We start from the raw sequence: 17320 nt of genomic DNA on the forward strand, positions 1-17320 counted from the left end.
GTGGAGCCGGGGGTGGAACCTGAGTGTGACTCATTCCAAAGCGCCTGCGTTGGTTTTCCACTGCACTAGGCATTCCCAAAGCAGGCTGCTCATCAAACTCATTGGGGAGGCCTAGAAAAAGTACACATTTCCAGATCCTACCTCTGACCTACTCCAACGGACGTGTGCAGTGGGGCCCAGAAATCTGTATCTTAAACAGTGACTTGTGCAGTCAGTCGATTGCTGTGTCCCCTGCTAGATGAAAGCCCCATGAAGGCAGGGGCCGTGTCCATCTTATTTAGTGACACAGAGAGGGCAACACAAGTATGTGCTGTGTGACTGAATGTCCAGCTTCCCAGCGCTGACCGTGGGCCAGCTGTGAAGAGCTTTTAAACTGTTTGTGGCAAATTCTCTGGAGCAGTTCTCAAACTTTAATGTACATTTTGAGGACTCCTTGGGTTTTTGGGGTTTTTTTTTAATGCACACTTCGGGACTCCAACTCCGGGATTCTATGCTTGAGAAACACAGGCACAGCTATGTGAAATTTTGATGGCCTGAACTTTCCTCGGAAGTTTCTGAGAAGGGTGGAGACAGTAGGCATCACAGAAAGAAAAGTCTGGGGCCTATGAAGACAAACTGCGTGTCTAACTATTTAGCCAAATAACCAGGGAGAGACTCAAGTGGATGCAGAACCCTCGTGGAGAAACCCTGTGAAGGGGACATCTGTCTGGGTGATAAGCCAGTAGAGGGTTCTTCTGGGCCTGGTTACGTGCAGCAGAGAGAAGACACCATTCTTAGAAATGATTAGGGCCTTGGCCCAGGCATCTTTTTGCATGGGGGGCCGGCTTTGCTCCAGAAGCCTAACGTCAGGTATGTGTGTTTGTATGAGATGGAAAATGTGACTGAGAACATGTGCTTGGAGTCAGGTCAACACACAGCACCGCTGCTCACCGATTGTGTGACCTTGGGCAAGTTCTTCATTTCCAGGCACTTCAGTTTTTAAAATGAGGCCATGACCACCTACGTTGTAGGACCATTGTGATAATCGAGATAAAGTCTATAAGCCAGAGTGGTGCGTGGCACACAGTAGGTGCATTACCAATGAGGTCAGCTACTCTTACCTGACCATGAGCACCAGACGTGATTGTGTTACTCTCTATCCCAGAGTGTAACACAGGTCCTGGCTCAGCAAATGCTGAATTAAGGAAGAAGGCACAGACCCTGGGTGAAGTCATCCTAGATGCCACGTTCCGTTAATTCAATGCTTAGTAATTTCTAACAGTGAGAATTAGATCCAGTAAAGAATTGGGAAGAGTAAGTCCAGACCATAAACCAAGAATGCCCTCTTCTGAGAGAGGAAAGGGAAATAAAGCCGCGTTGTTGGGAGATGTAGATCTGACGTAGAGTCCCACCCACTGGATGTAAGCCGGGGCTGAAACCCAGCCCTGGCTCCGTTCACGGGGCTGAAACTGCTGCAGCGCCGTCGGGGCCAACACAGCTGCTCCTTCTAAGTCCCTGCTGGCTCGATTCTTCTGCGTTAGTGTTCATTATGCTTTCACTAGGAAGCCATCGTAAGACTGAGCTCCTTCACATCCCCCGAAGAAATGACTGAAAGGTGCAGTAACATACATTTTGCAGTCAGAGAATCTGGGTTTCAGATCCTTTCCTTTGCCGCTCACTAGCTATGCGGCTTTGGCTGTTATTTCAGCCTCTGAGCCTCAGCTTCTAACTTAAAGGGGGTTTAACAGCTCAGTCCCAGGGTTCCAAGTATAAAAATGGGACGGTGCCTGGTCCCCACGAGGTGCTTGTTTTCATCTGAGTTTCCCCCCTCAGCTCACAGGGCTCCTCCCCGTGAGTCCCCATTTCCCGGTCCTGCCATGCTCCAGACAGAGACCCAGCCCTTTATGGCCCGGCCCAAGGATTGGAATCCCACCCAGGAGGCAGACATTTTGTGACCGACTTCCATTCTCTGACACAATAAGGAGAAGGGAAGAAAGACAACAGTACATGGGGTTTTTTGTTTTTTATTTAGACATGGAATTTTCCTTCCTTTTCATATAACTTATCTAATTAAAATATTCATCTTGGTAGTTACCACAAAAAAGTAACATAGAAAATTGTATTTACATTTTGGGACCAAAATACAAATGAAGAGCAGGATGATACCTTGCTCCTTTCCCTCCCACTTCCCGGAAAGAAAGAGAAAGCCCCAAAGAAACTGCTTATTACACCAAGGATCACAAAGGATTAATTTGTAATTTGGTGATCTGTATGTAGTGTAGCACAGAAAAAAAAAAAATTGCACAAGTTTTCACAAATGAGACCAAAGGTTCAACATCATCCTGTGTCTGCTCTGCAGCCATGTCAATAACCCAGGGCAGGAGGGCCTTTAGAAATTCAGTTTTTCCTCTTCCCTCCTCACTCTTCTCGCCAAGTCGCATCCCTGATGCAGACACTCTTGGAGGAGAAGGCAGGAAAGATGTGGCACTATGCAAACAGAGGTGATCAAAAATCTTTATGTGCCAAAAATGGGTAGTGATGTTGGGATGAACAAATACGTGTCCTTTCTTCCCTCCCGGCCTAAAGACTCCTAATAAAAGAAATTAAGTCATACACAACTGAACCTAAAAGAGGAGACACTGGGTTCAATGACAAAGACTTGAACACACAGCTAAGAGACAAATTCGAGATGCTGGGCACCTAGAGGGAGCTGATCTAGGCAACGATGTCTGGCACCTGCCCGAGGTTCATTTGGTTTCAGGGAGGAGGCTTCCCAGTATCAGATTTGGGGAGCAGGGTAGGGGTGGAATGGTAATACCGACAACCAAGAGAAATACTTTACCCAATTCAAAAATACAGCAAATTAAAACACAGCAATAGTTGTGTCCCATCACAACAGGCACCTGCGCAGCAACGCACACTGAACAATGCAGCCTTTGCTGTACAGATTTCCTGCGCTGCTCTGGAATCTTCCGTTGGCCTAACCGAGGTTTCCAGGATGATTGAAAACAGTGAGCTCCAGATTCTTGGCTTTCAGCGAACTTATTGCGGGGACTAACTGCCAAGCTCCTCAGGCTGTCACACTAACCGTGCCCTCAGTCTAATTGTCAGGTTTCTTAAGGATGGGCGCCTCAAATTTATAGCATCTGCTTCCACCTGGGTCACAATCAAGTGGGTTCCTGCTAGATCAGTGCTCTTCCACAGCCAAGAAGGGCAATGACACCGTCCTCCCAAACCTGACGGATGCCCTTGTGGTTCTCTCCCATCCGGATGCTACAGCTCACACACTTCCCCTCAGTTGGCCCTTCCCTCCAAATTCTGGCTTAAACACTCAAAAAGTAGTGAGAGTGTCTGCTACAAAACAAAGCAAATTGTGCTCTTCCAATCACATGATCTTACTTTTTAAAGAAAGGCAAAAACAAAGCCAATTTCCAACACAGCATCACACCTTTCAAAACCATCCACTTCTAGTGCAAGTCACAGGGAACAAGAGATGAAAGCGCTGTCTTTGAAAACTCCAAAGTTGTATTTGGGGGGCTACGAAGAGCCCTGCCATGTGTTTGTGTTTTTTCCCCACACTAGTGGGGAGAAGGAAAAAGAGGGGAGGAGAAAAGCCCTCAAGCTGTGAATCAGAAATTAGAAATGGCAGAAATGCTGAGGTTCTGTGCAAATCCATCTCTCAAGGTTCTGTGTCCTCTAGTGAGCCTCAAAAAACAGTGGGAACTGGCAAAAAGAATGGGGGAAAGACTCTAGAACTTTACAAATAACCTCCCTTAATAAATACTATTTGATGAGTAAGAACGAGATGCACCTGCATAGGAACTCAAAGCAACACTGAGCAGGGTCTCAGGGTGAGGGTCTAACCTGAACACTTCCTGTCTCCACGTCGAGGCTCCCCTCTAGGACAGGCGGCCCAGGACCCACACCTTGGCCCACGTGCAGCTGGCACCATGCAGGCTCTGGGGACGCCAGTCCTCCCTCTAGACCGGAGTCCACTCAGGAGAGCTGAACCGGGACCGGGGAATGGCTTTCACTAGGCTTCTGTCTAACTTTAATAAAGGGCCCTGAAAGGCTAAGTGTGTGGTAGAGGACCAAACACAATCAAACAAAAAAACCAAAAAAACCCTGGGGGTAATATAAATACAATCTGGGGACAATATTTATTAATTAAAACTATGTCTTATAGTTTACAAAGAAGCTAATTAACAACAAAAGTATAATTGACCTTAAAATCCTCAGTGAGACCGAGGCTTCACATCTTCTTCAGAATTCTGAAGGATTCTCCAGGCAGGGAGGCAGTGGCCGCAGCGCACGGGCGCGCAGGCGCGGCACCTGCGAACGGCACGGGATCTGGAGACCAAGAGGTTCCACACAGCAAAGACGCTGGTCTCCTCTGCAAGTTCCATTCCCCAGCCCCTGCTGTCCTTATATTCCTCGACCCAAACTCCATCTCCAAGGCAAGACCTCGGTTTATCGTCGGGAGAATCTGTTCTTGAAAGCTTTAATCGTCTTGGCCATCATTGGGGCAATTTCTGTGTAAAGAGAAATAAGGCAGTTGTTTCTGACTGGTGGCAGTTTAGACATATACCACCATTGGGTGTATGTCTCACTTGGTTGGGTGACAATCAGAGCCCAGCCCTGCACCACACTTGCGTCTCCACCGCCAGGCAAATGGATCCAAGTGACAGCTATCTGCTGACAGCAGGTAAAAGCAGCAACACAGGGCTGACGCTACCTGAGCACCCGCCAGGCCCGGAACAATCACTCTAACAACCCCATCAAGACTCGGAGAGACTGGCCAACTTGCCCCTGGTTGTACAGTAAGTGGCAGAACTGGAATTCAATCCTTGCCAGACTCGAAAGGCCACTCTGAGGCAAAATTTAACTCTGCCTTGCCAATATCCAAACCAGCAAAAAGCACCCCGCTCTGGCCCGTCTGTCCACTGTAGCAACAGGTCTAAGATGAGCTAAATGCAAATGCCACCCATGGAGGGCTAGCCTGCACTCTCAAGGGTTACTCTAAGCACAGCTAGGTCTTAAGCGAGGATTTCTACCTCCCTTGGGCCCTGAAGTGAATACAGAATAATGCTTTTCTTAAGTTAGGACACTCCCTTAGAATACTAGGGATAGTCTATGGTAGCAAAGGTAATAAAATACAAAATAGACCCAACTAGATATAAAAGATAACTACCTGAAAGCTGCAGTTATAAGGTTATAAAAACCTCAATTTGATGGACTGTCATTCAGCTGTAATAATGATAGTCCTGAACCTTAGAGAGAACCTCGTCTCTCCTGCCTGGAGAAACAAGTTTACGCTTAGGTTAAAAAAAGCAGAGTGCCAAGATGAATATTCACTCTGATCATTATTTAAAAGATACTGTGCATTATGAACAAAGCAGGGGAAGGGAGGCACTGACATTTAGACGAGCTACATGCAAGGTGTCATACGTGTGCTACATCTAATACACAAAATACGATGTGGCACTAATGACGTTGAAATACCTGAGTAGGAACCTCAAGTTACTCACTCTTCACAGTCGGTTTCCTAGGGTCATAGGAAACGGTGCTGCTGACCACAGGCGCCAAGTGGGCACTGCTGGTGCTCGGGCCGTCGTAGGCTGGCTCCTCGGGGCTGGCGTTAAAGCTGTTGCTGCTGCCACTGCTGAAGGGAGCGTGGCTGCTTCCTGTGGAGTACGGGGCTGGCTTAATCCTGTAACGCAGAACACAGCTGGTTAGCCTTGAGTAGGAGAAATCCGCACCAGCAGTCTGAAGCTGGCCTGTTTGAGGAGGACTCGGCTGTGTGGCTTTGCCCGTGGACCCTAGTACCCTAGATTCGGGCGGTGGCTCAGAGGGCACTAGCCCTTCAGAAGGAATGATAATCTCCACTAACTTCTCACTGTTTAGGTGTAAATCTGCATTCTGAAAATGCTAATATGACTTAAAGTCATGACAGTAATATGTTATTTGTTCAAATGGGGAAAAGGAAAGCATGCTTCCCCGAAGCCAGGGCCTGTTCTCCATGTGACCGGAACCCCCCGAGAGGCAGGAGGAATTATCTGGCCCACACTGCAGTCAAAGCAGCTGAGGCTCAGGGAGGTCAAGGTCGGCCTCCAGAACTCACTCCGCACCGCCGTGCTTTCACCCAAAAATAAACTGCTGGCTGCCTCTTAGGGCTGAATGACACGCCCCTGGGGCCTCTTCCCTAAGCGTGCAGAAACCACGGGGAGCAGAGATCGTACTTGATCTTCTCGGGCACAAGCGCTCCCCCTGTTCCAAACTTCTCCTGCCGTCTCCGAACATCGCGAGGTGGTTTGGCCACAGAGTTGACAAAGGCCATCTTTGCTTGTCGGCCTGTGGAGAAATATGGAGATCAATACCTGCCTTCTTGAGCAGAGACGGTATTATTTTAATAATCTACACTATTAAGAGACAAAGGCTTTTTAAGTGCTCCCCAAACTAGGGGATTATCAACCCTGAAAATGCCCCTGTAGGGTAGCACGGGTGGTGGCAGGAGAAGCACCCCACCCCTGCCCCTTCGGCAAATACAAGAGAGATTTAGGGCCCCCGAGGCCCTGCGGCTCTTCCTCTTACCTTTGGGCTTATTCGCGTGTGCGGATCGGATGTTCTTCGTCAGCAGTCGTAGCCGCTGCTCTCGGGCATCCTGGAGCCGCAGGTACATCTCCCGCCATGACTCATACTCCTCTGGCCTTTCTTCCTTAAAGTCTCGGTGACAATGAATTTTCCATAATTGATCTGTTTCTTCAATTAATACCTAAAATCAGAACCGGGACATCATTTATATGCAAGCACGGTTACACATCTCTTTTCTATCCTTAATCACCTAGGCATGACCAGGTTCCTAATGATTTTTTGGTCCTCATAGTATAGTGTTATACTAAAATACCACAGTTCTAGAAAAAAATCAGATCACTAAATTAAAACAATGCTAAGTGTGAGGCATTGTACTAGCTGCTTTGGGGCATTGTGAGGGGAGAGGAGACAACAGAAAAACTAGTTTAAGATCAGTTTTTCCTTTAGAAAATCAGTGAAGGGCAGAAGTGGGAGGAGGTAAAGTCCAGGCATTTCCCCAGCACTGCCCTCAGCTGGACTGTCAAGGGGGCCAGCGAAGAAGGAGGGTCAGTTACAGATCCCCCGAATCAGAGAGACAGCTAATGCAATCAAGTGAGTATACTGCAGCGTTACAGAGGGATTTCTGGCTACATCTAGATGTCTCTAGAGACACCCAGCCAATCTGTGCTCTCTTCTGTTCACCGGACACCTGTGTGTCAACACAAAGCTCGGTTCATGCCCCAGATCCCAGGGGCTGTGCTGCCAGAATTCTCCCTGACCTCTGTGATGACCAGGCAAGCTCAAGGGACGAGCGGGAAGTATGTTTCACTCCCTTTGAATCCCACCTTGATTCCAGCCCAAGAGGCCCACTTAAGATGCCAGGAGTAGGTGCTGAAAAGATGCTTGTTTAAAGGCCCACTGGCAAACCAAACATGCCCAGAACAGTGGCCCAACCGCTGGCCTGCCCTGCAGCTGCAACAGCTTCACAGAGACAAAGCCATTCCTGGAGACACAAGCCAGAAAACTGCCGTCTTCCCACCCAAACAGGACACTCACGTGATTGTATTCCTCAATGCGATACAGCTGATCAGGCGTACACCTCTCCAAAACGGGTTCAAGAAGAGAATACGGGACACCTCCCACTTCAAAGATCGCTGCAAGAGAATCAAAGGTGACAGCAGTGAGGAGCGGCTGAGGCCCCAGTGCCACAACATGCTTGAGAAAGGAGGGGGGTGTGAGGCTTACAGTCGATGTTGTTCTTAAGTACCCGGATGCACTGCTGGTGCAAGGTCATCATTTTGGGGAGGTAGGCACACTTGGAACCGGAATACACCTGCATCTTAGAATTCATTCTCCGCCCAGTGAATCCAGCTTCTTCCTCTTCCTGGGGTGATGAGAGGGCTGTAAGGCAAGAAAAGCAGAATGTAAGTCACAAAAGGCACTAAGGAACACAGTGAAAACTCTCCTTCCCACCCCATTTCTCAGGCTCCCAGTTCCCTTTCTCAAAGGCAACCAGTGCTACCAGCCTCTTGTGTATCCTTCCAGAGAGCTGATGCGAGAATAAGCAAATATGTATTTTATTCCTTTTTAACCAATTAATAACATACTCACTATCATTGTTTTTCCGTTACCACATTGTAGAAATCATCCCATGTCAGCACATAGACTTCGCACGTTTTCGCAGCCCACAGGATGCCACTGTGTGGGTGAACCGTGACTTATCTGTCAGCCTCTGGCAGAGGGACACGTATATGGCTTCTATTGCTTTTGCTATTAAAACTAGACTTTTTTTTAAGATAAAAAGCTCATGTAGAACATACAGAATAAAGGGCTACTAGTAAGCAGCCGCTAAGATTTATTGAACTTCACTATGTGAAGAAACCTGGAGCTAAGAGCTTTACCAGGATTATCACTTTTAATCCACTTAACAGCCCTATGAGGCACACACCGTTATTTTTATTGCCATTTACGGAATACAAAACTGAAGTCCAAGGAAATTAAGGTATTACCCAAGTTCACATAACTTGTAGAGCCAGAGCCGGGATTCAAACCCAAGCCATGCAACTCTAGAGCCTGCGTGATGAGGAAATGCATCCAAATCTGATGGCAGATCATGAATGAATTTTAAAAATCTTTTTCCATTTAAAAAATGAAAATTACCTTTTCGCTTTGGTTGGAAGGAGGCTATCAAGTCGAGGGAAGGAAGTGGACGGTAATTGGCCTGTATCACGGGCAAGGGGAGGTCGGGCAACGCCTCGGTGGGGACCTGCAAAGAGACCAGTGACTGGAGAGCTCCTTTCTGCCAGCACAGCTCTCCTCCCTACAGTCAGTTCCCAGCAGTGTGGACGGGGCAGGGGACTTCCCAGGCGGCCCCAGGCTGGAGGAGGGGTGGCAGCCATGTCTCACAGCACCTGAGTCAGGAAATACACATAGATGGGCCCAGCACAACGGGACACCTCAGAGAATACTTATCTTGGGTACTACCTACCCCGGCAGCTAGAGGCCCAGAGGAAATTACTTCAAACTGAAGTTCAACAGGCCACTAAAAGCCAGCCAAGCAAAACAGCAGCAGGGTGGGTCCAGGGAGCCCTGCGGGGCCAGCGGCCGGGAACGGGAAGCCACCAAGGGGCGGAAGGCTTACCTTTCTCAGCTTGGCTGCGTCAGCCCCAGCCAGCTGAAGCTTCTCTGACTTGTTTTCGTGCCCCTTAGGTAATTTCTGAACCGAGTCCAAGTTTTTACTAGTGCTTTTCGAATCGTTTTTTTTAAGTCCTTTTTCTCCAAGAGCCGTGGCTGAAGTTTTCACAATCTTTTTCTTTTTCTTCCGGGGCTGGTCATAGCTGAGGTATGACTCAAAAGACATGGTGGGCTGCTCAAACTCGTCATCCGCGTCTGCCTCCTCAGCTTTAGGGAGGGAGCCCACTGACTTTCTATCTGAATGAGCCGTTTTCACTTTCCCCTCTTGAGTCTTTAGGTTGTTAGAAACCTTCTCTTTCACCTTGGGCAACAGGTCTCCTGCCCCCTTCCCCGCGTCTAAGCTGTCTACGCCGGGCTTGTTTTTGTCGGATCTGGTTTTCTCCGAGTCTCTGTGCTTTGGTCTTTTCACGGGGTTGTCTGAAGCCGCCTCCGAGGCGGGCAGACCCTTCTTCTTGGTGCCGCCCTCCCTCTCCTTCTCCTTCCTCACCCCACTCGAGGGCGGCTTCTCTCTCGAGCTGTCCCCGGAGGGCGGCCTCCGTGTCTCCTCTTTGGAGACGGCCTTGTGGGACTTCTCTCTGCTCAGGGACGACTTCTCATCTCCCCTGGCATCCACGGGACATTTTTCTCTGTGGGAAGATTTGTGCTCCTTGTTCTGACTCATGACCCCTTTGCCCTGGGGTTCGCCCAGGTGTCGTTCTTGACTGACTCCTAGTCTGTCCTGAAAGGCATTACTGTGGCCTTTTCCGGGCTTCTGGTGTGGGACAAAGGGCTCATGGTCCTCCTCCGGGGATCTGTAATGGTCCACGGACATCTGATGAGGACTGGCAGACGACGGAGGGGACTGGACGTGGCCATAGTCAGATGATTCGTGGTCTGAAGAGTAGACTGGCGAGGCTCTGCGGCACCTCTTTCTCTCGTCTCTCCTCTCGTGACTGTGAGACACTTTGTGAGGTCTCTCGAACTCCGAGAGTTTTCTGTGTTTTTTCTGTCTGTGATCCGGACTATAGGACTGGCTACTGGAGGCTTTCCAGTTTTCTGGGTAGTCCTCTTCCATCTCCTCCTCCTTCTGAAGGGCGTCCCTCGGGCGCTTTCGGGAACTGGTCTTCTCATAGTCCTGTTCGTCAGGCTCAGTGTTCCTAAAATAAAAGAAAAAGCAGACAAAGCAGATATAAATCTCACTGTAATCCTTACTCAGAGGACAAAATCACAGAACCTGAACTCGCAAAAGAGATGAAGAGGATGCAGAGTTAGAAACTAGGTTCTTGGGAAAAAGGAAAATGAGTGCTGCTCAAAGACACTCGACTAAGTTTTCAAAGTGGGAAAACACAAATATTCAATAAGTGGAAAAGGACACAGTTAACTTGTTACATAAAAAACAGGCTGTTATTTATACAGTTTGTTCACAACCATATAAAAATGTCTTTGAAGAAGAGGGTAGAAAGAAACATGCCAAAATGTTAATAATGCTTCTCTTTGGAATTACATGAAATTTTTATTATTTCTATTTTTTAATATTTTCTAATATTCTATAGTGATCATAGATTATTATATTTTTTTTTTGGTGAGGAAGACTGGCCCTGAGCTAACACCTGTTGCCAATCTTCCTCTTTTTTGCTTGAGGAAGACTGTCCCTCACTCAACATCTATGCCAATCCTCCTGTACTTTATACATGGGATGCTGCCACAGCAAGGCTTGATGAGCAGTATATAGGCCTGTGCCCACGATCCAAACCCGTGAACCCTGGGCTGCCAAAGTAGAGTGTGCGAACTTAACCACTATGCCACTGGGCCAGCCCCAAACACAGATTATTTTTATAATAATAAGACAAAATAAATATTTTAAATATGAAGGCAAAGAAAGAATAATAAAGAAAAACTTTTCTGTCTGCAAACACTCTGAGTACCAGATTTAACCACGAAGTTGAACAAACCTACAGAGTAAATGTCCTTACCGTTCCACAGGAACCAACTTCTTCCACTGGGCCACTAAGTTTCTGGCAAAGTTTCCAACGTGCTCGTGTTTTCGCAGGCTATTTACTGTTTTCCCAACACCAGTTTCCTACAGATTTGATAAAGGAATTGTTAGAAGGTTGCAGAACAAGGTTCACAATTTTCTAAAGAAATAAGGCCTCTTGCTTTGAGAAACTCAACATATCAATACTTCCTTCCTGAAACATACCTTGCAAGTCTCAATACAAAATTACTTTGTGCCTATGCCCCAAACCTCTGATGACACACAGTAGCAAAGCATACCAGATTCAGAAGAGGAAAACACTGAATTAAAAAGCTTCTAGGGGCCGGCCTGGTGGTGCACATTCCACTTCGGCGGCCTGGGGTTCGCCGGTTCGGATCTTGGGTGCGGACATGGCACCGCTTGGCACGCCATGCTGTGGTGGGCGTCCCACATATAACATAGAGGAAGATGGGCACAGATGTTAGCTCAGGGCCAGTCTTCCTCAGCAAAAAGAGGAAGATTGGCAGTAGTTAGCTCAGGGCTGATCTTCCTCAAAAAAAAAAAAAGCCTCTAAACCTTTAACAGTAATGACAAGAGTGATAATGGCAGATGCCAGGCACTGAGCTAAGAGCTTTGCATACAGTGCATCAATCCTTACAACAACTCTGTGAGGCAGGAATCTGCCCCATTGCACAAAAAAAGAACAACCTAAAGTCACAGAACTTGGATTTGAATCCAGGACTAGTTGATGACAAAGTCAATCTTCTTCTAATTTTTTTTTTTAATTTTATTTTTTCCTTTTTCTCCCCAAAGCCCCCCAGTAAATAGTTGTCTATTCTTCGTTGTGCGTCCTTCTAGTTGTGGCATGTGGGACGCCGCCTCAGCATGGTTTGATGAGCAGTGCCATGTCCGCGCCCAGGATTCGAACCAATGAAACACTGGGCCACCTGCAGCGGAGTGCGTGAACCTAACCACTCGGCCACGGGGCCAGCCTGTTCTTCTAATTTTTAGAAAAATTTTTTGCCATAAAATTCATGTAACATAAAATTCAGCATTTTAACCATTTTAAAGTGTATAGTTAGTGGTTTCCAAATGATTACAATACTGTGCAACCATCACCATTAATACCAAAACATTTCCATCACCCTAAAAAGAAACCCTGTTCCTCTCAATTCCCCCAGCCCCTGGCAACCACTAATCTACTTTCTATCTATGGATCTGCCTATTCTGACATTTCCCATAAATAGAACCATACAATAATGTGGCCTTATGTCTGGTTTCTTTCACTTCCAAAGCCCATGCTCTTAATCTGACTGTCCAATCTCTGCCAGTGAGGAGGGGATGGGATATAGTCATATAATGTCTAAAGTTACACAGTCCTTACCGCAAGAATGTCTACTGTAATAGGCAAGGCAGAGAGTTTCTTCAAATATTTCAATAGCTGCAGAGAAAATAAAATGAACATTAATTTCTACAAAATCATAATTATTTGCTGGAAGAAATAAGAATATTATCTGACAGTGAAGTGCTTACTCAGTTCTAAGTGTTATACAGGACTAAGTATGATTATTACCCTATTTTACAAGTGTGAAAACAAGGTCAGGAAAGTTAAGTTACTTGCCCCAGGATGCAAATAGGGCAGGATTCACTCAGGTCTGTGGCTTTAGATTCCGTGCTTTTAACCACTATGCTACACCAAAGGGGAAATAAGACTTAGAGAAGAGAATCAAACCTGCCAACTCTAATAAAAGTCATCAGCAACTATAGTCTTGCCCCAGTTTTGAGAGAGAATTTCTGAGAAAGGTACCAACTTTAGGAAAATTACCCATAGACCTGGCACAGAGGAAAGTAAAAAGGAGATGAGGTCTCTACAGGAAAAAGAGCATCGTGTTTCCAGGAAGAGTCCCAGTGTTTAACAGAATTGGTTTTTGGACAGAAGTGGGAAGCCAAGACCAATTTCAAGTTGCCAGAAGCAGAGCTTTGCTGTTGCAAATGGTGAACACAAAATGTCTGGGTAGATTAGAAAAGCGATCTGGGTTTGGCCACATTTCCCTTCTGTAGTCTCTAAAACTAGGTCAAAATCAGGATAGAAGGGCTGTTAAGACAGAGTTCCGGAGTTAGAGACAGGCTTCAGTTTGGCTCTGTCGCCTCCTTCCCTGGTGATCTTGTGCAAGCCGGTGACCTCTTTGAACCTCAGTTACTTCATCTGCACAGTAGGAACTGGACCCTGTCTCTACTGCACAAGCTGTGAGGATTCACTGAGACAAACCATGCGCATCCTTAGCCATAGTGCCTGGAACACTCAAAAAGCTCAATAAATGCCTATGATTAATCATTTCATTCATCAACTGACAGCTCTTTAAATGTCTACCCTTGATCCTCAAGCACGTATTCCCCAGCCAATTCCTACTTGCTCCATTTCTACCCAGAGCACGACTGGCTATGCCTTTCTTTAGATGTTTATGTGGACATAAAGATACTGACCGTCCGAGAAGGGCTGCCAAGTAGAAGCAGTTCAAAACAGGTAACTGTGACTACCTTTACATTTAAACATTAGATAACAAGATCTGTTCTTTTTCCATGTGTAGCCCAGGCTATAATTAGCGTGTCATATTGCTATTAGGTGGAGTAGTAAGTATGCTTTTCTGGTCATTCTACTTCAATAATTACTGAACGTGGTCGCTAGGCAGAGCAATTGGATCAAAGTGATAATCTTGTTTGACTGGGAACAAATGAGAAGCCAAGTGGTGTACCTAGGGAGCTTCACCTTCAGAGTTGAGTGAAAATTACCCTCCACTTCAAATCCGATCACCATTATCCAACTCAGGAGGAAGTTTATGTGAATTTCTTGTCACCCAAGCTACGGGTGCGAAGATTAATGCCAATTCCTTTTCTTAAAGGAAAATTTAGAATCACTGTAAAGGTTAAAAACAGGTTGTCTCCCCTAATGTCATTCCCTGGAAGGCATTTATATACCACCTACTGTGTGTCAACTACTATACTAAGTTCTTACATGTGTTACTTCATTTCGTCCTCATTAAACAACCCTATAAAGTGGATATTATTCTCCCCATTTTACAGATATTGAAATCGAGCTCAGTGAGGTTAGGTCATTTGCCTAACGAGCTAGTAAGTCGAGTGTGTCTACCACAGCACGTACTACAAAGCCAGGAGAAACATCCAACATGACCCTGTCCTTATAAACTAGGAAAAGAAAACAGAGCAGTAGCTCATGTGCCTCTTAGCATGCCTAAACAGAGCAGAAGAGCTCCTCCTCTGTATTAGCTTGTTAGACAGTTTACAGTCCATAAAGTAAAGGAGGTCACCATGGGGACAAAGAGTCCCAGGACCTCTACAAAGTCAACATATAAGGATGGGTCAGAAGTCACTGAGGCTGTGTTCATCTCAGAGCCTAGCACTAACTGGAAGTGCGCATGCTGCCTTCCTGCTTTGATTTGGGTTAAAAGGGGCAATTTAAAAGCAGACAAAACTAAAACCCTGGGGATCTTCAAACTGATTTAGCCCAACATAAAAGAAAAAGGGCTTCAGAGCCCCTCTATTTTCAATGAGGTTCAAGAAAGAAGAAAGCAATAACAAGGTAAAAGCATTTGGGCATCCTCAGATAGATGGAAACTTGCTGTTGTCAAACCAAGGGACCAATTGTAGAGTTTGCAAGAAGTGATAACAGGTTATGAGAAATGTCAAACATTTGCACATACATGCTTTGGAATCTCGGTTGTCCTTTGCACACTCCTTCAACCCAAAGAGCAAAAGATGTTCGTAATGTGGACCCCTCATTCTCCACTTTGCCATCCAACTGTGTTCTTGGTAGTTTTCACATTCAAAATGTAACTCAGGACAGGTAACTTTACGAGCAATGAAAATTGTTTCCAATTTAATAATAGGAACCAAGTGACCCTGGTCAGCCTGACACCTTTTCCCCAAGTAAGCCTAGCTCATACACAGATGGACTTACAGCGAAAACAGCGTGACAGTTTCAACACCAATGTTTAATACCAGAAAAATCCATGAACGTAGGTGTGGAATCAACCCTTTGGCTAATAATGGTTTGAAATCAAGATTTACTTGCAGATTCAGTACTGCTATATAATCATCTTGCAATTTCAAGAACAACCTGTAGGAGCTTGTTGGGTTAACAGAAGGTTGAGAAGAAGGCCAGTGTGCCAGCTTGCAGTTTCCCCTTTGCACTTAGCTCATTTCTGAATGCGAACTATTGTGCTCTTTGCAAAAATAACCTCTCAACATTCTCTCATCTTCATAGTGCTTACTTCATAATGCAAAGCCACAAGTTAAGAGTAATTTTCTATATGGGAAGAGAAAGCCCAAATACTCACAATAATCACTAATAGTTCAAGTAGGAAGAAAAGCCAAACAAATCTTTTCCTAATTTGAAATTTCATGCATATCAACTACTAGGAAAGCTACTTCAAAATCTGAAAGGAAAAATGACAATAGATACTACATGCTGCATTTGTTTTTAACCTCATAGAAATAAAGACCAAATCGGTAGAGGATTTACATAATATTGCTTTAAGGTTTTAAAAATCAGTCACAAACCTACGAAGTTTAGGAAACCAACTAGTACTCAGGAATAATGACCATTTATTACATGTCCACAAAGGATTATTGTAAAAAGAAACTCGTACATATTCCTGGCTACTAGGTTCTGAAGCCACAATAGAAAATATAACACAAAGCAGTTGAAAGCATTTAAGTTTTCACAGATTTAAAACTAAAATGGCTTCCTGAAGAAGTGGACCTTTGAGCTTGGTATACATGAGAAGAGTTAAAAAGTGGTCTGATGGTTGAGAGGCTGTGTGCAGCCTGTAGAAATGGAGGGGGAAACCCCTCACCTATGAAAGGCTGGGAATACGTGAAAAGAAAGGGGCCCCTCAAGAAAAATTGTAGAGTGGCAATTAGTAGCTACTGAGCATGTCCTATGAGCCTGGCGCTTCCTCTTTTCAGTTTCGTCCTGGGAAGAAGCAGGTGAGGGAACAGGCTCAGCAAGAAACGTCCCCCACGTCCACGGCCGGCAAACGGATCAGAATCCAAACCTCCGCCAACGCTTCATCCCCGCTGCCACCCTGGATGACTTCCTCTTCACACGGCGCCCCGGGGCTGCAGAGCCAACTCTCGGGAACTGTGCGCTCGAGCCAGAACGCTGACGGGGAATGTCAAAGACCCTAAGTGTCTTCATCGCTGTATTTCAATTTTGAAAAAAAATCCAACACCCCCAAGACGCTCTCCCAGCCACCAGGAAGCTGGATAACAGAGAGCCGGACGGGAAGAAGAATGCATTGAACTTAAGAAAACAGTTAAAGCAAAACTAGCTGAGCACCATTAAAAATGGTTGCCCATCCCTCGCAGCGACGAGAGAGGGTAGCGCTCACCTTTCTCTCAAGGCCAGATGGAAATCCGGCCGCAACTTCTAATTTTGTTTTTCTCCCGACTGCGTCCTAAGTTGTGAGGGGCGCACAGAGCGAGGCGGCGCGGGGTTCATTTTGTTTTGCTGGGAGAGGGCTTTCCGGGGAAGGCGAGGAGGCCCACGTTCCACCGCGGAGCCGGAAAGTCCCGGAGCGTCTGGAGGCGGCGCAGGAGCAGCCGCCGCGCCGCGCGCACCCCGCGCCGCAGGACCGTCCCCGCCGCCCGATCGCGCCCGCAGACGCCGGGACGGCAGAGCCGGGGCCGCGCTCCGGGGCACCGCGGCGCTGGCACGCGGAGCCGCCCGCCGTCCCTCCCACCGCAGGCCGCGCGCCGCCCGCCGCCCCGGCTCCGAGCCCCGCCGGCCGGGCCGGGCCGCGACCGTTAGGGGGCCGCGCCGCGCCCAACGCCCGCCGCTCACCTTCTTCGGGTCCGGGTTGGCGGCCAGGCGCGCCTGCAGCTTCTCCACCACTTGGAGCGCCGACTCCGCCGCCATCGCTGTCACTGGCGCGGCCTCCTCGCCGGAACTGGGCTCGCGTCGCGTCCTCGGGCCGCGGCTCCGCCCTCCGGGCCTCCCCGGCGGAGACGGAAGCGCGACCGGCCCCTTCCGGGCTCGGCGGGCGCGGGGCGGGAGCTGGGGGGCCCCTCCCCCGGGACGGCGCGGTGCGCCCCGAGGGGCCG

At 47.3% G+C, this 17320-nt stretch overlaps 1 protein-coding gene and 1 long non-coding RNA gene across 4 annotated transcripts in view; one reads left to right on the plus strand and one right to left on the minus strand.

Annotated features, from left to right (window-relative positions):
* The window catches only part of LOC106782784 (uncharacterized), a 46923-nt gene that overhangs the window by 16782 nt on the left and 12821 nt on the right, over positions 1-17320 (plus strand). The window lies entirely within an intron of this gene.
* ELOA (elongin A) lies at positions 1988-17156 on the minus strand. Of its 2 annotated transcripts, none has more exons than XM_070246135.1 (11): positions 16609-16953; positions 12582-12638; positions 11196-11302; positions 9191-10379; positions 8710-8815; positions 7795-7950; positions 7606-7703; positions 6571-6751; positions 6219-6330; positions 5508-5689; positions 1988-4511 (listed from the first exon to the last, which is right to left on the minus strand). In XM_070246135.1, exons 4-11 carry the CDS (start codon positions 10295-10297, stop codon positions 4450-4452), a joined length of 2004 nt encoding a protein of 667 aa, XP_070102236.1. In that variant the 5' UTR covers positions 10298-10379; positions 11196-11302; positions 12582-12638; positions 16609-16953; the 3' UTR covers positions 1988-4449.

The sequence above is a fragment of the Equus caballus genome, chromosome 2, assembly GCF_041296265.1.
Source record: "Equus caballus isolate H_3958 breed thoroughbred chromosome 2, TB-T2T, whole genome shotgun sequence".
NCBI lineage: Eukaryota > Metazoa > Chordata > Mammalia > Perissodactyla > Equidae > Equus > Equus caballus.